Source organism: Neodiprion pinetum, chromosome 3 (assembly GCF_021155775.2).
Source record: "Neodiprion pinetum isolate iyNeoPine1 chromosome 3, iyNeoPine1.2, whole genome shotgun sequence".
Classification (NCBI taxonomy): domain Eukaryota; kingdom Metazoa; phylum Arthropoda; class Insecta; order Hymenoptera; family Diprionidae; genus Neodiprion; species Neodiprion pinetum.
The window spans coordinates 3,521,527-3,542,537 of NC_060234.1; the positions used below are offsets into that span (position 1 = coordinate 3,521,527).

At 39.6% G+C, this 21,011-nt stretch overlaps 3 protein-coding genes across 5 annotated transcripts; 2 read left to right on the plus strand and 1 right to left on the minus strand.

Annotated features, from left to right (window-relative positions):
• Positions 1–95: 95 nt before the first annotated feature.
• LOC124214803 (protein fem-1 homolog C) lies at positions 96–20,615 on the minus strand. Of its 3 annotated transcripts, XM_046617444.2 has the most exons (10): positions 20,450–20,615; positions 20,098–20,174; positions 19,549–20,013; positions 19,159–19,467; positions 18,704–19,067; positions 18,548–18,608; positions 18,271–18,453; positions 17,729–17,974; positions 3,160–3,285; positions 96–2,612 (listed from the first exon to the last, which is right to left on the minus strand). In XM_046617444.2, exons 3-10 carry the CDS (start codon positions 19,985–19,987, stop codon positions 2,391–2,393), a joined length of 1,950 nt encoding a protein of 649 aa, XP_046473400.1. In that variant the 5' UTR covers positions 19,988–20,013; positions 20,098–20,174; positions 20,450–20,615; the 3' UTR covers positions 96–2,390. The 3 variants fall into 3 exon arrangements, with proteins under 3 accessions (XP_046473400.1, XP_046473399.1, XP_046473401.1); XM_046617443.2 differs by having other exon boundaries at positions 20,098–20,615; XM_046617445.2 differs by having other exon boundaries at positions 19,549–20,029; positions 20,098–20,615.
• Positions 6,886–12,404, plus strand: LOC124214806 (uncharacterized). Its single transcript, XM_046617447.2, has 3 exons — positions 6,886–7,259; positions 7,431–10,386; positions 10,539–12,404. The coding sequence occupies exons 2-3, from the start codon at positions 10,270–10,272 to the stop codon at positions 11,958–11,960; spliced, it is 1,539 nt and encodes a 512-aa protein (XP_046473403.1). The 5' UTR covers positions 6,886–7,259; positions 7,431–10,269; the 3' UTR covers positions 11,961–12,404.
• LOC124214805 (uncharacterized) lies at positions 13,235–15,344 on the plus strand. Its single transcript, XM_046617446.2, has 2 exons — positions 13,235–14,335; positions 14,399–15,344. Exons 1-2 carry the CDS (start codon positions 13,365–13,367, stop codon positions 15,078–15,080), a joined length of 1,653 nt encoding a protein of 550 aa, XP_046473402.1. The 5' UTR covers positions 13,235–13,364; the 3' UTR covers positions 15,081–15,344.
• Positions 20,616–21,011: the final 396 nt, after the last annotated feature.

Genomic DNA, 21,011 nt, shown 5'->3' on the forward strand with positions numbered 1-21,011 from the left:
TATGCGAATAAAAATTCTTTTGAAAAACGAAACCTCTTCTCCCTTAATTCACAATACGTGCCATATTATGTACGTAGATACACATAAATAATATATCGATAACATATCACTTTATTTCTCGCACATAAAAATTTGTGTATAGATGTAAATTTACCACTAATTACTATTCATTATCATACTTCATCATTATCATAGACGTATTGTTATTTTATACATATATGTTTCTCTTTTCATTATCAATTAGCATGCTCGTTTGATTTTGGATTAATTATATTTCGTGTGCAGTATTGTATACGTAAAACGAAACAAATTTTCAATCATCTCACACTATAAACACCGATCATGGAATAAATCTATGGAAATTTTTATTATTTATATATATAGGTATATATGGTATATCGCAATTATTGAGTGCCAGTTACAGGATCGTTGAATTCTAAACGATGCAAGAAATAAATTTTTCAAACAAGTTCCCATTTGTTGGAATTGTTGGAAAAGAAAAAATTCTCCTCTTCTAAATTCCCACATTACATATAAGTCTGTAACTGATTATTTCAGCTGTGTGTTTTCGTTTTTTTTTTTTTTTTTTTCATCCTCGCATATCATTTCTAATCTGACGCTTAGGTTTAAAATTAATTTAGAACTTATTCCTTATCTTCGCATATGATGGTGAAAAATTTTAATGTAATTTTTAACATTAGGTCAGCACATTTATACGTTGCAATGAAACGTTTAAATATAACAGATATATTATGATTATCATAATTTTGTAATGAATATGCATAGTTATTAGGAGCCTGATTACTCATATACGGAAAACTAGTCCGTTAATATTGATTAAGCGCGTCAATTACAGCTGTGATCCTTTAAATGGAATACAATATAGTGTATTGTTTGTGACAAGATAAAATTAGTTAATTGTAAAAATTAACAAACTCATACGTATATATATTATATCATTTTTAACTGTTGAATATTACCTCAACACACTAATTTAATCATATCATTAATTATATATAAATACACGCGTTCTTGTTCACTTGTATTTCGTTTTAAGCGAATCGGTATTATATGCAATGCTGTACTCAGAAAAATTTGTGTATATAATATATAATATGACTAACATTGACATTAAAACTATTAACGAATATTTTTTGTTCAAGAATTACCGCAGTTAACTTTCACAGAAATTCAAATTTTCATCAGACATAAGGATGTCTATATATATGTCAAACTTTTTCTTACGATTCTCCGATATATTTGTCGCAGAGAAACAAATTCATTCAAAGACGTTGTTTGAAGAAGAAAAATTATAAACTAGCAGAAAAAGAGAGAACTGAATTTCGTCAAATACGTTAACTCAGCAATTGTTTTATTTCTTGTAAAGAGAAATTTATGAGATGGGAAATTTTCACTTCAATGAAACGTTTTCCTCGATCAATGACGACCAAGCTATTGCATACTATGAATTGTATATTACTTGATCGTTTGTTAAACGAATAAATACATCATATTAATCCACATACGACGAAAGAATTGGCAAGAATCTTTTTTGTATGCTTATATGTTTATAATTTGTTATCATTTCCAACTTTGCAGTTATTATGTATACTTTATCATCGTTTCCATCGAATAAATGTGAGATCGGATTCAGCGTTATTGATTATAAAACAAGAATTATTACCTACACATTATCACGTTCGCTAAATATAGTCTTGTACACACGGATACATTTTTATAATATACATAAAGGAGTGCAGGACCATATTCAAATTTTACACGTAACCCTGTACGGAGAAAAAGAATTTTTGTCAATATGCGTATACCGTTGAAAATTTTGTGCAAGTCACAGTAAAATAAGAAGACAAAAAGTAATAAGAATAAGATTCAATTCTCCAATTATTTCATTTGTTCTAACTTGAAAACAGTTGTTTTTAGTAAAAACAAATGAAAATAAAAAATAAAAATATTTTCAACGAATACATGTGACATACAACTAAAACGAGATTACCTTCATTCTTCAATAACGCGATTCTACTCCTTTACTCGTATAAAAAAACGACAAGTTCTTTGAATGAATTCGATATCACGCCTGGTACAAAACTTGTGTGGAAAATAAATCTGTAAAAGGAGTCGGTAAAATTTTGTTGAATAAGAACGTAATTGTGTAAAAAAAAAAAAATATTGAGGAACCTTAAATTTGTAGCCGTGTGATATCTAGCCTGAATTTTTCGACGTTGTTACATTGTTATTTCAAGATAAATTATTTAAACTGCTTACTGTCACTTGCAGTGTTATTCTTGAGAGATATGTTGCTCATTCTTTCACATCTGCATAATTGAATTCATTTTTAGTGTATTACTTCAGGCTCAGTTTACTCAAACGCTATTCTATTCCTTATGAAATTCCAAAAATCTGTAAAGCGCCCTCGGCACCTCGGTGCAATGTATCGCATACTTGCAAATCGTTTGCGCAGCGAGGCACTTCAGAGTTATGTAATTCACCAAGTTCACACTGTTGTGAGGGTTTAGGGATATCAGACGGGCCGGAGTGTCGCCAAACTTGTTGGGCATGTCCAAATGCGCTCCGTAGTCAAGGAGAAGTTTGATAAGCTGAAAATAAAGAAAATAAAACCATCATCGCATCGGCCTTACAATCAATTGACGCTCGTCGTAATTCCCGAATTGAGAAGCATCTGACTTTAGACGCCACGAAAAAAGAAGAAACACAAACAAGAATAATCAGGATTACCTTCGGAATTTCCACATCTGCTGATATGAATGCTGAAAAATGTTAATCTGAAGTAAAAAAAAAAAATAAAAATAAATAAATAAATAATCATTCGTTTTTTCCCATACTTCAATTCTCCGAAATTGGAATGTTCGGATTAAAAAGGAAAGACGAGTTAGGAAGAAATTGTTTTTTTTTTTTTTTTTTGATCAGCAAGATTGTTTCATTCGAATATCATTAGTTGAAAACCTTTGCCAATTAGCCAAAATTCATATACTTCGAGTACGGTGAAATTTTGAGGAACTGATGAAATCTATTTTTACAATTAGTGTACTCAACGATCGAGTAATCGAATGATACTAATAATTACAGTATAATTGATTACGTGAACCGTATTAGTAGCAGATTGATGATTAATTAATTACTCACCGGGTTTGAAAAGTTGTAGGCATTACTAGCGACGTGAAGAGGAGTTGACCGAAATTTGTTTCTCACGTTAACGTGGGCTCCGCATAACAAAAGAAGCCTGATTACTTCGAAGTGTGGGAATATCATCTGAAACAAGAATAATGCAAATGCCGTGAAACTTCTTACTTGGGAAAAAAAAAAAATGTTGCAAATGAAAAAAAATGGGTCTTAGCCTGAAAAACCATCGAAGGCTGTTTTTTTTAAAGGTTTTTTTGGGTATTTTTTTTTTTTAAGACAAGCCATTGAAATAAAATTTCTCATAATTTTCACATTGTATTTATTGATATTTAAACAAACGTTGTTAAATTTTTACAGACGAAACATTGAATATAACGTAACGTACAGTGCTTGATAGGAACGTGTGTGAAAAAAAAGTGTAGACGTGATATCTCAAAAATTACTAGACCAACCGGTTCAAATTTTTACAGCACTTTTATCACACTTATACCTATCGCGTGAACTATAACAATTATGATTGCGTTAGTAATTTTTTTTTTACCAGCTAAATAAATGGAAAAAATGCAAATTTCAATTTTTTTTTTCATATAACAAAAACTACCAAAGCAATCATGATTATCCTAGTTCACGCAATAGGTATAGGTACAATAAAGATGCTGTAAAAATTTGGACAGGATTGGACTAGTGATTTTTGAGACATCATGTCTACACTTTATTTTACACACGTTCCTATCGGGTAGTATACATTAGGTAATATTCAATAATTCGTCTCGAAAAAATTGACAAAGTTGGTTTAAACGTCAATAAATATAATGTGAAAAATATGATAAATTTTGTTACAACGGTTTGTCGTGAAAAATGAATACCCCAAAAAAACAGCCTTCGCACTAGACGACCCCCTCAAATGCGCCGCTTACACGCGAAACTGCCGGGAAGTTTTTTCAACACATTGAAAGCGATGCATATCTCAGTCCGGTTATGCAGATATACCATAAGAGTGAGATCAGTTGAGGAAAACCCGGACGGTGATCTTGGCTCGAGCGTATTGCCTGAGCATGCGATACGCGAACACATGTAAACTGATCGAAAACAGGTATTTAAGAATGAAGCTAGGAGAGAGAAGGACGGAGTATATCGCAGGACCGAGAGTCAGAATTTCGCATAAAGCAGTTACACCGTGGCGAGAGAAGTGACGGACGTTCAAGATGCTGGTGATTTTTGTACTGTGCGGTTTGATAGCAGCGTCACCGTCATGGTGCCTGGATGACGATTGGGACCCGGAAAGAAACGAGTTGCTTACGAGTGAGCTGGGACGACGAACGGAGGAGTTGCTCAACTGCTTCATGCAGCTGGACAGATCACTGACTGACAAATGGACCTCACGTTACAAGCTTAACGATAATTTGAGGAAATCGAATAACGGTGCCGTGGAACCGGAAGCGAGGGAACGATTGCCGACTAGTGAGCTGAAAAATTGTATGGGGAACCTGACGGCCGAACTGAAGAAGAATCCAGGGTTGGAAAGGTGCCTTAAGGACCTTGTAAGCACCGAATTGGAGAACGAGTCGATCATCTCGTCAGCGGCTCTCTTCGACGAAACGCTGCCGGTCCAATTCCGAGTCTTCCTCAACTACCAAGAACTGCTCGATGTGCTCTCAGAGGGTAAAATCCGGATGTGGATCATGCCGGAGTTTCGACCGATCCAAAACACGGTCAAACAACTCATCGATCGCGACGCTAGTGGCGCGGACAAGGCCTTCTTGATCGATCAGGCCTGCGAATGGCGGGACTTGGCCGAGCTCGAGAAGCGTGAGGGTGACTGGGACCGAATGCTCGAAGAGTTTAAGAATCAGGTACTTCGCTCGGTTTCGATCCAGGTGGCGCATTCTGTCTTTGGGGCCAAGGACCTGAAACCGGGCACGTGGGTCACGGTGTACAGACGTTGGATCCCGGCCAGAGCTAGGAACCTTAAGGACCTGAACTCCATTATGGGTGATCTTATGCCGGGGACGTTCACCACCGAACATCTATGCAAGTACGCAACAATTCTGGCGAGTTTCTTCGCCGAGGAAGAGATCAAGGTCTTATTGGCCGAGAGGGTTTCTCCTCTTCGGTTGGTGACCACCGACTACAACGACAAGAGCCGTATCAGGGAACTCGACATATGTGCCAACGGCGAGTCCACGGAGTGCCTCGATTTCAGACGTTTCAGACATTCCATCCAGCCTGAGTTACGGTGTATAGAGACTTTTGGCGAGTTGATGTCCAATCACTTCTTGTACTCGATTGTTCAGCGCTACGTTCAACCTCAGAACTCTCTCACTTATCCCGAGATTGTCTGCAAGAACGCGGCCACCAGTACACATGAGCACATGGCTATTAGGTACTGTAGGTGCGCTGGTAGCTTCTGCACCATCAACGATGTCGGGGAACTCAAGGCCAACATGTACAAGCTAGTAAACGGCAATGTTGTATTGAACAGAACGTGAAAAATACGGAGGAATGCGATGCGTCGATTGACCGTGCTTGAAGTAAAGTGGTACACTTGTCGACAATTCACTTGGATTCATCAAGTCTGTAAGAATCGTCAACTGGCATGAAGGATGAAAAATCGTACGAGAAGAATGAGTGATAATGTCGTATAAGAACGAACTATGTATATTATAATAAATTATTATTATTCATAAATGGTGTTCTTGTTTCATTCTAAATTATATACCTACTTCCGTTGCTACGAGAAATAGATTTCTTTGAACATCTTTTCTTTGGCGGAATTTTAGGTGATGATCTCGACGATAATGGTAACTATAAAGACCACGTAGAAGAGTAACTATTTTTTGTTTAGGATTCAGTTACCCTAGCCACAACGAGTATAATTTATGAAAGTTATCTACGCAAGCTTTCAAGGTTGAAAAAAAACCAACAATAAAAACATTGTGCATTCGTATAATCGCGTCGGACATTTCATTAAGCGTTATGTATACTTCTAAAATAACAAACAACCGTCCATCAGAGAGTCAAATGATAAAGAGAAAAATAATAATTATGCTATGTAATATGTCGCTGTTAGACAGATCCTATAGTTAGGATGACAGTTATTTTTAATGAATTGAAACTCGATTCTAAGCCGAATTTTAATTAGCTCAAGCTAAAAATGGCGAGAATCAAACAAAAATAAATAAACTGGCAAAGTAAGTATGTTTTTTGAACCTTTCTCTATACGACGAATACCTTATCTAGCTAGAGGCTGTTAGTAATAAAAGATCTTTAACTTCGGTATACATCCATTAAATGCTGGTGAAGGTCAATCTTCGTCATTGAGCAAGCCGAGACCGGTTTGACAGGTAAACTAACTTGGATCAATAAAGACAATGTATTTATACGGAGATTGAAATAACGTATGATGATAACATTTTGTTTATTTATTTATTATTTGTTTCGATTCGAAACTAAAACTTTTGCTATCTGGGTAAGATCGATACATACGAGCTATACGAAAGTAGTTATAACCGACAGAAATCTGTGAACTGCACTAAACATCAGTCGAGTTATATCACTTGAACGGTGTTTTGAAGGTAGCCTATAAACAACCACTTACTGTAAATTGGTAAATACAAAATAAACGATAGTAAATTCATATAATATTCGAGAATGAGGATAAATACGGTACGATTAATAACGAACAAGATTTATATCAAAAACTTCCGAGAATTGGATAAGCTATTCTGCCCCCTCTCCAACTGTAAGATTGGATATAAACGAGCAGCGAAAAGATGTAAATACCATTCAATCTGAGGAAAGTATAAGTCGCGTATACGATTTAAAACTGCAGTTAAACAATTCCTCGATCAGCGTCACCATGAACCTGATCCTGCTTTTCGTTCTCTCTTACGCTGGAGTACACGGGCTCGAGGATCAAGTAAATTCTAAGGAACCGGCAGCTTTCAACGAAGAGCATTTCTATGCACTTCAGCATCGACACGTGGAAGAGTGGAAGTGCCTGCAGAGGGTTGCCAACTTCCTAACATCGAAATGGAACAACGGATTGAAAAAAGTATCAGACGACGTCCTGGATAATGTACCGCTGGTGAAGCGACGAGACGGTAAGTTCAAAAAAATGACGTAAAGCACTGAGTGATATGCGAGTTTTGAATCTTAGACCTTCGGAGAGAAGATACTGACGATGATCACGGATTTTAAGTACACTATTGCGGTTGCATTACGGGTCTCAGATTTTTTCTTTTATTATCACTCTCATGGATCCCTACTTGCAGAGAGGTACAGCACCGACGAAGAAGAATGGCTACTGGAGGCAGGATCAACTTCGAATACCATACAGTCGTGCGTTCTCGAAATGATACAATCAGGCATAATTACGACGATGAATGAGGAAGATGGAAAATGCTTCAACGTAATCCTCAGGAACTACGTCATGGAAGAAGAGGCACAGGAGAAAACGTTCAAGAGATTTTTGGAATCGTCACTCGAGGAGCAGCCACCATTCCGCAGGTTCGTCAGCTTCGTCGAGATGGTGGACTTGCTGTTCCAGTCGAAGAAACCGGACGCTCTCGACGATATAGAAAAAAAAGTTTTTGATCAGAGTAAGAAGTACCTGAGAACAGACGAGGATAGATTGGATCGAACATACATAATGGAGCAGGAGTGCGAATGGAAGAATGCCAAAGCATTGCGCGAGACTGCAAATGATGACGCGAGGTTCGTGGAATTCGCACGTCAAGTACGGGACTCCGTAAACCAGATGGTAGGGAATATAATTTTGAGGCACTGGAACTCGAATTCCACTCTGATTCAATTACGGTACATGGCCTGGCTGGATGCCAGAAAGAATATGATGATGAACATTGACGAAGAAATTGCGAGAATACGTTTCGAAAATAAAGATCCTCAGTGGTTGTGCATGTGGGCGACACGATTCGCTTACGAATTGTCAAGAGAGCAGGGATCCATACTTGTCGATCGAAGCAGCCGCGATCGAGCGTCGGTGGAAATCCTGGCCGAAGAGGAGCACAAAGATCAGAAAATGTGTTTCGAAGCATTAACACACGTTGTAGAACACAACCATCGGCTTACCATCGCGCTGGCAGTCGTCGACGAGATCTATAACTATCCCCAACTTTACTGCAAGAATGATGAAGAAAATTTAGGCCACATTGCTCCTAACTTTTGTAAATGTAGTGGCACAATATGCGCCACACACTCTATCCCTTATGTGTACTCGTACAATTATACCTTGGTTCAAGAAGGAAATGGAACGTACAAAGTCACGTGTGATTACTCCCCTAAGGATCACTGGTTGGAAACGTAACGCTACTTTTACATATTTGTCAACAATTTTCTGATTGTGATATTACGTTATTGTTATTGTCTGTTTACTAAAAAAATTTTATGATACTATATTGATACATTTTATGTTGGATTTATGATTGACGTACATTGAGAAAAAAATAATAATACTGAACTATTTTCGCATTCGTTCGTTTATCCAATATATATTCAACCGCCCTCAATAAAAAGAGAAAAATTGACAACTTTAAGGATGTTGACGTTGAATACAATCATCAGGGGTTCACGATTACAATGGTAATCAAAGAGGTAATCCAGGATCTAGCAATACGCAAACCAATGATTATTCATCAGGAGCAAAAAGATATTCAGTGTCAAATGCACAGCAGCTCATGTCATCGCGTAATCAGGTTTTCATAGGAAATCGGATATTATTCAACTGCACAACTCTAAGAGGGGGGAAAGTTTACTTATATAGCCTCCGACACCCAACGGTCTGAACATCTGCAGGGTTATACCAATCGGTACCGATCATGAAGCTAATTTTACTGACACTGTTTATATCAGCCGTAAAAATCCACTGTGAAGTAAAAGATCGAATCGATGTGACTGGAAGAATGAGATGGCCCTGCGGGCGGCCCGAAACCCAAAATCGAAGTTCCGAAAGTCCGCGGCACAGGTTCGAAGATCGCTGAACCAAATGCTGAGCAAGTCGGTTCTGGACGACGAAGCGGTAATTTCCCGGCAGAACATCAAGGCATGGATTCGAAGCAGGAAAGCGACGAAGCGGTCATTGGCCGAAAAGATTGAAAAGCTTTGGACCCTGGAACAGAGGCACTAGGTGGATGTGCGAGCACGCGACTAAACTGGCAGGTGACTACTTCAGGTCGTAATTATTCAGTCTCAGCAAAAGCGTAAGGAACCTACGAGTGCGATCGAAGACTGGTACGATAGCTAATGGAATCAGAAGGATCCAGGAATGGTGTTAAAAGAACGTCGCAGACATTCACCAAGTGACCGTGAACTCGCTCACGACGAGAATAGATCGGGATTCCCAGGGTCTGGATGGAGTTTGCATGATGATGCAGCAGCACCACTGCCTCATTATGACCTCGGTATTCATGGAGTCTCGATACACGTACCCAGATGTATACTGCAAGACGTTGGGCCCTGGTTTGGGAAGCGTCTCTTCTCACATTTGCAGCTGCAGTGGAAATTTCTGCGCCGATATCGACTTACCATCGCTACCGGCGAACGATTACAGATTGGCACAAGATCAGAATGGTGCCTACCGCGTCGTTAGCAGGATCGGCACTACGGAGAGGCGGAGAAATGGGGGAGAGGGACTGGTAGGTGCAGCTAGATAGCGAGAAACTCGCGGTCCTCATTACTTCGGGATTAAGAACTCGGGAATGCTTCGACAAATCTTCTGACATCTTCGACGAAAAGTGTCATGGTGAATCAATCAATGTCAGGCGTATTTATTGTACACAGTGTTGCAGTGTAGCTTATAAGGCTTGACAAACACAGTTCAAAGTGGATTATGTCATACATTTGTCGTATAAATATTCTCTTACGATAAAAAACATGTGCGATACAGTGGTGAACAATCTGGATTCAAGCATAAAGACAAAAAAATCGTAAATGGTGTATTCAATTTCGAGTAACATAATATAACGTGTATAAACTACCATCCAAAGAAAGAAAACGAATGATGTACGCACGGATCCATTAAGCATATAAAATATGGTAATCCCAGTTTGGCAGAGTCCAAACCGCAATCAGTCGAGCTCGGAACTTTGCTTGTGAATGTTGGAGATCCCCACGTGTAACACGTTTAGAGTTGGTAATAATAATATTGCAGATGAGTGCAAAAAGAGAAATGAAAGAAATAAACGTGGAATAATTATAATCAGTGTTGATACGGTGAGTTCCGGCCCCATCATCTCTACCACCTTTACTTTGTTCAACTTGGAAACTGGTTTAATATATCACGTGTGTATAAATTACCGTAGGCTTGGCTTTACATGTAAAATTGACTAGCAGAACCGATTGGTATATAATCTGTGTATTCTAAGGATATACCGGAATCGAGTCAGATCTCTGCCGAGACAATGAAGTCTGTCTTGCTTTTGATCATCTGTTACAATGTCGCGGTTGGGCAAGAAGAAAATTGGGAACAACTCCCAGCCTTCAATGAGATGTACCTCACCTCACTGCAACGGAAATACTACCGGGATCTGAACTGCCTGCAGAGGGTCGACGAAATCCTAAAATCGAAGTGGAGCAGCGAATTGGACAAAATATCGATCCAGGATCTGGGCAACGTCGAGCCAGAACATAATTTTCAGGAACCATCTAAGCCTAAGTACAACACCGATGAGCAAGAGTGGCTGATGGAGGGAGGATCGACTTCGAGGCAAATAGATACATGCATTCGAGGTCTGGTGCCGGATATCGTGCCGTTGATGAGCCAAGAGGAGATAAATTGCCTCAACTCAATTTTCGCGTACCACGTTGAAGAGGAGATAGTACACGAGGAGGTGTTCAAGGAGTTCGTAAAGGCTTCAGCCCGCAAGCAGCTTCCATTCCGCAGATTCGTCAGCTTCACCGACTTCGTGGAGTTGATGTTTCAGAGCAGAACACCGGACGCGCTTGGCAGCCTGGAGAGAACAGTCTACGAACACGCGGAGAGCTTTCTAACGACCGAGCAGGACAGGGTCGAACCTTACTACATAATGGAGCAGGAATGTGAGTGGAAAAATGCCAAAGCGCTACGCGAAGCTTCGAACAGCAACGCAAAGTTCAAGGAATTCGAGCGCCAGGTGCGAGATTCGGTAAATCAGCAGTTGGCCAATCGAGTGGTGAAGAATTGGAACCTAAACACCACCTTGCCTAGACATATATACCGAGCTTGGGTAACGGCTAGGCAAAGGATGATTCCGGAGATCAACGAAGAAGTGGCGAAGCTGCGCACCCAGAAGAAGGACGCTCAGTGGCTCTGCGAGCGGGCGACAAAGCTGGCTTACAAATTCTCGGACGAACAGGGGGACATCCTTTTGGGGGCTGATAACACTTACGTCTCCCTGAGGATTACCGAGGTCGCGAAAAAGGCTAGAGGGATCGAAAAAGCGCTAGAGAAGTTTAAGGACTTCCGTCACCCCGTGATCAAGACCCTCGCCGACCGGTACCAAAACGGAACAAGGTGCTTCAGCTCTTTCGTGCACCTCGTACAGAACCATCACCGGTTTGACATCGCGCTGGCTTTCGTTGACGGGCAGTATAACTATCCGCAATTCTTCTGCAAGGATAAGAACCTCAACTTGGGACTCATTGCAACCAGATTTTGCAATTGTGTTGGCAGCTTCTGCGTAGCTCACGGTCTCGCCGCTCTATTTGCTGAAGAATACACCCTCGCCCAGGCTCCTGATGGAACCTTCAAAGTCGTCCTGAGTGGCCTCAAAAGCAGAAAGAAGGTCCAGTCCTGGAATAGAGACTAGCTAATCGCTGGCTTACGCGCTAGAGAAAGAGATCAACTCAAGAGTATCTTCATTTATTAGCTGCGGGTAGAGAAACGTCGTTGATTGTTGTTTGATATTTAGCGAAACCAATGACAAACATTTTTGTAAAGGTTAACAACACGTTATCGCCATTCATTTATGTATAATAACACTGGTCAAGATGTTTATTGGTCGTTAAATAAATCACACATTTTTTGTATTTTATCTACATAAGTATTAAGAAAAAAATATTATAAATATTTCATCATATCGAAATGTCTAAATATACGACAAAGTATACACTTGACATTATCATTAACGATTTATCACGTGAATCTATTTCAACTTCCTTAAACTAACGATTACCTTGGATGAATACACGATGTACCCTTGATCTGTAGACATTTTGGAGAACATTGTCAGCACATAAACTTTCTTTGTTTATTTCGAATTTATTGATTTTCAAAATTTGCGATCGAGAAGAGGTATCAAAGAAAATAGTCGGACATCAAAACGAGATTATCCATCATATTTGTATAAAAGAAAAGCAGAACGTGTCAAGAAGTCGTGAGAATAATTTTAGAAAATTAAGCTACAAGAAATTTTCACGCATTTTTATTTTTTTAAATAATCAGATTTTTCTGAGAAAATAGGGTTTTTTTTACAGACACATTTTTAGTATTCTCATGCCAAGGTAAAAAAAGCATTTACGAAAGAGGGCTAAAAAAACTTTTATATTTTTCTTTTTTGACCAGTGTAGTTAAAAGAAATTACACACATCTGATTTATGTATGTACGTTCGTATGTTGAGGATGAATAAAAAAAAAAAATATACGTATGAAATATGTCGATGAAATAAGGTATTTCCTGTCTACTTTTTAATATATTAGTAAAAAGTTGATTCGACAATTTTTTTTTTTTACGATGTACCTGGAATATCCCGATAGTAACATATTTTGCACGTGTTAACTACTAAATTCCGAGTTATTAATATTCTTCTCGTCGATTTTACCAACCGCTATTATTGCGCCGCGTGATAGTAAAATAGCTGACGTCACTAGCTGAAAGATGGATAACCACATTGTAAGTTGTACGCAGAAACATCCATGTATCTGCGTGGTGAGGAAAAAGATGAAGATGCGTAGTATGTTGACTTTTAATAACCACTCTCGCGTAGAAACTGGTTTCCTGGACAGGGTGACCTCGGTCTGAACCGTGCGGCAGGGTTTCGGCAAAAAGTAAAATTCACCTCGCCGTATAAATTTAGGAATCTTAACTCGGCTATGGCTAGTACTCGACGGGGTTCTGTATCGCGTCAACGTGTACACCGGGCGAACAACACAGACGCGTTATATAGCTTCTTTACTTTCGTCAAAAAGTCGAATTCGACTCTATGAAAGTAGGATGCATATCCGCGTGGTGTTTCTGACCTGCGCAATAGTGGTTGCCGTGAGCAGTCACTGTGACTGCAATTGTCCCTCGTGGTACCCGAGTTACGATGATTATACCCTGGATTTTCTAACACCAACGACCAAAAAACCGCCTCGCACTTGGACGTTGACAACGCGGCCCACGACCAAAAGGCCGCTTAGCACCACGACACTGAGAACGATACCCACCACCAACAAGCCTGTACAGGCGACGGTGGTTTCGAGGATCACAACAGAAGGGGTGGACCTGACCACGATACAGCAGATACAAGTTAACGAGCTGTACTGCTTGGTGGTGCTGGACAACCTGGTAGCGAAACAATGGCAGGAGGAGATCGACAGACTGTCCATAAACGATTTGGGAAATTTTTCAACCGCGATGGAGGTGCCGGTGTTCAAGGACCTCTACAGCAACCCGCAGTCCGAGTGGATACAGGACGAGGGGATGGCGCTGAACAAGCTCGACAAGTGCGTCAGAAATCTAGTAAGCAATGTTGCACCGAAGATGGACCAAGACGAAATAAGGTGTCTTAACAGAATGTACCCTGACTACCTGGTGAAGGAGAACAAGACCGCGATGGTCATGAAAGAGTTCATAAAGACATCCTCGCGCGAACAGCTCCCCTTCAAATCGTTCTACACTTACTACGAATTGACCGAACTTCTATTCGACAACAAGAACATCGACGCTCTCGACGACGAATTGCGAGCCATACACGAGGACATGACAGATTTCTATATCAAGACCGAGGAGGATAAAAACATGAAGTTATTCATAGTCGAGCAGGAATGCGAGTTCAGGAACGCGAGGGTGCTGAGGGAAGTGGGGAACGAGAATGCAAGGTACCAAAAATTCGGGGATCTGGTCAAGACTAACGTCAACACCTATCTCGTTGCTGAAATACTCCATAAGTGGGTGCCTGGTGCGATCATTCCGGAATACAGGTGAGTGCGGCGGTTCAATTGAAATTTCAAATTGCATCTCAATTTCTCGTTCCATTGCCATAGGTACAACTTGTGGAACAAGGCCAGAAGTCGTATGGAGCAGATGATATTGGACAAGATAAAAGAGCTTCAGAGAGAGAAACGGGATGCTCAATCTCTTTGCACATACGCGGCGGAATTCGCGTACGATTTCTTCGTAGAGCAGAAAAATATCATATTCGACAAGATGCCGAACACTTCTCTGTCGTTTGAGCTCGAAGCGAGCAAGAAGTATGCATACATTCTGGCACTGGAAAAGGTTCTGAAGGCGAAAAATGACTACCGTCAATCCGGGGTGCAGCCTATAGTGGCCAACTACAAGGACGGGTCTTACTGCCTGACCAACTTTGTCCGGATGATAGAAAATCACCAGCGTTACATGATGGCCATGGCATTCGTCGGCACCCAGCTGCCCTACGGATACGCGTATTGTAACGTCAAGGAAATGTCGGCTGGTTTAGTCCAGCCGAGATACTGCAAGTGTCAGGGCACGTTCTGTGAAGAATTCGGAATCGCCACTGTCAGGGCCGAACGGTTCCAGCTCAACCTGCTTCCAAACAACACTTACTCGGTAACAACAAACTCTTCCTACCGCATACGACCCCTCGATGAACTCATCAGCAGTGCCAACAGCAGAATAGCTCACCAAAAATTCAGTACTTGGTGGTACCGACACCAGAAGAACCCTCCAAAACTTGACATATAAACTATGCGTATTAATACGTATTATTAATTACGTACTGTACGTAAACTATACGTATTGCTTTCAACCAGATCATTGACAAAATGTGAATCCTTTTAGTTATTAGGCATAGTCGAACGGAAAGAATTTGGTCAAAGCGACCAACGTCGATATGGAGTATAAAAACTTTGTTAATCAATTTTATGACATTTCACACCTAGATTATCATGAATTTAACAATTTACAAATTTACTATCGATATCGTAAATAAAGTACAGTTTACACGCATTTTTATTATACATTTCTGTATTTCGTAAAATTCAGGTAACGTAACTTAAGGATTAACGTACGTAGATCGGAATCAGACATAAGCGTATATACCTATTTAAATAATCATAATTAATCGATCACTAAATAAGAGTAACGTTGAATTTTTCATAGAGTTTCGTAAATTAGCTCAAAGAACTTTAATCCCGGGCCAACTGACCACTTTTTGAGTAGGTTTGTTAATTTGGAATGTGGACACGGTGTAGTCTCCGACGTCATTTTTCTTCAGTATAAACCTCTCGGCGTAAAGTGATGCAATGTCATGAGTAACGCAATATGTTCCGACGCATTTGCAATACATGGGTGCCAATAGACCAAGGTTTAAATTCATACTCCTGCAATAGATCTGAGGATAGGGAAATCCCTTTCCGATGAAAAGTTGAGCCAGCTCGTAACGTTGTTGATTAGATATCATGAGCTGAACCGACGAGGAACATCGCATTTCGATCTCGAATCTATCTGCTAAATTTTTGAAGTAATCTCGTCGCGTATCGTTCAGGTTTTCCAAGTGTTTTTCAATCGATCTGGCCTTATTCTCAAACAATTCCGCCGACAAGTCAGCGTAGGCGCTATGAATGGTGGACGGCAAAAGAATATCCTTCTGTTCACTGGCGAATTTATTCGCAATTTCACTCGCGTATTCACATAGCCATTGAGTATCGTTCTTCGGAGATTTCATCAGCTTTTCAACGATGCTTTCTACCTCAGCAATCATCGCTTGCCTCGCTTTTAACCAGTCTGAAAGATTCTTTCGTGTTATATTACGGTAGAGGTTGATATTTTCGACGATACTGTTGCCTAACTGTTGGTTGACCAACCGCAATGTCTGGTTTTTAAACAATTCAAGAACAACGCGTTGATCGTCCTTGGCATCTTGATACTGCCTCAAATCGTCCCAATCACATTCTTGTCTCAATATCCACACTCTTTCATCTTTATCTTCGTCAGTTGGAATAAAGAACTTCATATGACCGTAGGTGTTGTTCTCATGAGATGTGAGATTGTCGCGGAAGCTTCTGTTTTGGAAAACTACATCCTCGACGTCAATAAAGCTCAAGAATTCACGGAACGGAAGTGGCTTTTCATCGTTCACCAACTTCTCGTTAACCTCAGTGTATTGTTCTTGACGATCAAAAAAACGCTTGAGGAATTCGCTCAAACAATCCCGCGTTTCATTGTCCATAAGATGGGACGCTGCCTTGTATAATCCGTCAAAGCATGTCCGCAATTTTAAAATCGGCTTGGGATCCTCCATTAGCCACTCTTGTGTCTGAAAGTCGTACTTCGGTCTACTCGGTTCTTTGAATTCCCCCCGAAATATCGGTATCTCACCGACGTCACTAATGTCCGTAATGTTCAAATCATTGTCCCATAACTTCGACAAATATTCGTTAAACTTCCCGAAGCACAATCTGTCCCGCAGTTGACTATCTTGTAGGTTCGCTAAATTTTCTAGAGTTACCGTGAACTGGTCGTCGGCTAGTGCGCAATATTCAAGCACACTGTATCCGATAAAAACTAGAATACAGGACGAGAAAATATTCATTTTCCTATTTGATTTCATCTAGGAAGCGCGCTCTACACAAGGCGTATAAAAGCACTGCTGCGCACCTTTTGAGTTACTTCTCTGTTCATCTTGACGTTTTATACCAACGAGCAAGTTCGAAAAACCAGTTAGGATGAGATCATATACGTCAGAAGTAAAAAACCGAGCTCGATTGAATGTTGGTTAATGCTATGCCTCGCGTAGCAACTGAACGGTGGTGTCAATTCGTACGAAATAAAAATTATTAGCGTCACTCGGTTGCCAGGTGATTTCGTAGATATTTTTTTTATGATTTCTCTTGATTAATACCCACTGGTATAAATGAAGTCATATAATTTCCATATGGAATAGGTGAACTTGATATTTGCACCTATAAATTAATAGGCACAAAACTCACTGTTGTGGCAAATTTTACAAAAATTGAACTCACGAGCAACAATAAGACAATTGTGTTATTGTCGGGCTGGCTTAACATTACCAAGCACTTAAGCACTGGCAGCAGCTGAATCATTGCAGAAAAAGTAACGCCATTTTATCAATCTGCTTAAAGGCTAAACTACAAATTACAAAATATCTATGGATTTGAACAAAGTTTCGGAATGCACTATAAGATTGCAACAAGCAAAAAAAGTAAATAAAAGAGCTTACCTACATGGCAATATGCAGAACAACGATTGACGATAAGGTAGAAATAAACGGATCTCAAAAACGTGGAACAAAAACTTGATGGTACGGAAAAGAAAAGCTTTGGTCTTAGAGTTTGACGGGAATAATTGACTGATTGAAGAATTTCACTCACCGGTATATCATCGCTGGAAAAGTAGCTAGATCTGATGGTGTTCAACCTTGATGCGCAAAGATGAAGGAGAGAATCTCCCGTGGATGCAGACCTTGGATTTTGTTTGACCAGGTTGCAGACCAGTAATTGAGCTTGTACTTTCTCACTTTCGGTTCGTGCTGTTTCGACCAGGAGGTATATGAGGTGGGTAACGCATTTTAAAATATGATCGTAGCTTTCCTGTTGCCTTTTGTGAACTGGACGAATCTGCATTGATAGTTTAACAAGAATAATAAGTGAGATAAGGTTTATAATACAAAAGAAAACGAAAAACAGTAAAAATTAGATAATCTTGACAGTAGATATTTTTGGAGAACTGATGTGTCTTCAATTACTACTATGTTGAGCCATTTTTCCAGTATTTCGATGGGGTAAAAATTCAACTTATTGCATCTATTTGCATCTCTCTGCATCTGTCTCATCTGAATTATATTTCAAAAGGCTTATAAACCTTACTGGAAAGATCGTACTGACAAATTTCACTGTTAACCATTATATCTTACTTCCAATAGCTGCCTTGCTGCTGTAAGCGGAGTTGCCAAGAGATGAAAGATCGCTTCAACATCACTAAATTCTGGTTTTCTTTTCTCCGGCATTCTATAATCATATTCTATCTTCTTTTCGTTTATATCCACCATTAGCTTGACTAGAGCTTGCGCAATGAAACAGGTATCACTGCACAGTATCTGTACAATGATAAAAAAGTAATATTAATTAGGAACCACTCTTCCATTCTGCTCGATCAGAATATCAACTGTAATTGTAAGACAGAATACTTACAGAATCTTTTTCGACCCGAATCTTGAGCGCTCGCCTCCACAGATCAATGCATCTTTGATGTCTGTGATACGGATAGTTATTATATTTTACTGTTACACATGAATTGCTATAATACGCAAAAAAGTAATGAATAAAAACAATGAATGTAATTCACACCTCAAAGAATCCGCGTAAGAGGCACCTCTGTGAATCAATCTGAACAGTGTGTCTTTGTGATGAGGTCCAAGTATTCTTTCGCAAATTAAAAGACTCTGTATTCTGATAGCGTCGACATCCAAGGCGATAGCGTCAAGCTCTTCTACAGTAGTAAATTCTCCCACATTTCCAAAACACTCCTGTTTAGGTATAACAGGTCGTTTGCGCAGTGGCTCGTTTCTTACTGTGAATGCATTTCTTATCGCTAGAGCTACTCGCCAGTATTTAATAGTCGAATGAGGGGCATTATCCTCTTCCAAAAACGTCGAACCCATCAACTCATGTGCATTTGCTAATCTTTGTGGCGAGTAGGCGATGTTTTTGACTGTAACAAGAATACGGATATAAGAAAACGTTTACAGAACTCATTCCTCTTTCTATCCTTGAATTACCGCAGCCTTCCCGTTTACACTTACTGAGGTATTCAAAAATTTGGGTAGATCCCTTTAAGCAAGCTATTTGAAGGGCGTCATCATTATCGCTAGATCGTATAGTTGGATCAGCATTGTGATACAGTAAGAGTTTGGCAGTGGCGAATCTGTGTTCTTGGATGGCGTAGTGCAATGCAGTCTTATTCTGTACGTCCCTAGCATTGACGTCGGCTTTGTTTTGCAACAGAAACTTGCACAATTCGTAGCTCTGCACAGAATTTATTAAACAAGTACCACCGTTGTAGTTAGCCCTGAATATATCGGCCCCTTTTTTCACAAGATACATGACAATATCTGCAAATAATTTGGAAATATGTATATCTTTGTTTTTTATGCTATCTGTAAAAAATGATTTCTTGGCATTTTGCAAATTACGTGGATGTGTCATGAAGCACGCAGATCTAACAGGCGTTGAACCAGTATCGGAGACGGCGTCAATCTTTGCCCCATGGGAGACAAGAATTTCGATGATCTGCAACCTGCCGGAAACAGCAGCGCACCACAAAGGAGTTACGCAATGTACAGATCTGTCATCAGGTACCTCGTACAAGCCGCGCTGTTCAATGTCAGCTTTGCAAACATTTATCAGATACTCGACTATCTCTACGTTGCCTCTTCTGCAAGCAATAAACAGCGGTGCACATCCATCTTTTTGCCGCGATACTATAGTCTTCCGCATCGTAGCCTGATACTTTTCCAGATTATTTCGCATGCCAGGTGACAGCCGCGCTCCTGGCGCTGCAGTCTTGCATTCTTGCATCAGATCATTGGATATATTCGAGATCCGCTCCTCTTGTTGACAATACCTCCACATTTTGCTAGCGATTCACCCCGTCTTCTCTGTTAAAAATCAAGACTGTGGATAACTTTGATATTACAATTTTAGGAGACTGAGAAGAATAACAAACAAGAAAAAGATCTCACCTTATCTTCTTCAACAGCCAAGCTGTTGGGACGGACACAATCGAAACCCGCACCTCCGACCTTCACCGTGTTTTATTCTGTTTAAAGGTATTATAATTATCCGTGTATTATTATATTTAGAACAACGGTATAACTATACTTGGCACATAACCTTCAAAACAACTAGTAGCTATTTTAAACGCGTATCAAGCGAGAGCGACTGCATTTTACATTTTATTTTTTTATTGATTTGTGTCCAGTCTACCTTACACTTGACGATTAAATTGACGAGAGTTTTCGAGAAAACCGAACAAATTAGCAAAACGTTAATCGTCCGAAACTTGCAATAGGTCAAACATTAAAACAAATTTACCAATGCCAGGACATCGGAGAAAATAAGTAAAGTTTATTGTTTTAACTTATATTACTTTTGCGAAACGGAACGTATTTATCCGGTTCAGTAAATAATAAGCATGACAGGTGAAAATTGGTATCATAACACAGATGTAAAAAATTTATCCGCCATCACAGCCAGGGGGAGTTCACTCCAGTTCACTCAATGCTTTTAGATGGGACCGAATTTTGGCAGGCTGCAGGAGTACACTGTACCAACACAATATTGAAAAATTCGCAGTTACTATATTTCTATAGTTATTTCTTGCTAGAGTATAGTAACATGTCAGCATTACTTAGGATGTTCAGAGCGCCCTCTACCGAGTAATGTGATTCGAGAAAATTTAAGCGCAGAAGTTTAAATGAAAGAGAATATGATTTTAAAAATTGCAGTTGTAAATAGTTAAATAGCAATAAAAGTCAGCTCCAAAAATAAATAATTTTAAATAAAAATAACAAATCAATAATAAATAGTAAATGACAAATAATGCTCGAAATCACAAAAAAATTCAAGATAACCAATGTTTACACATGTAATCACA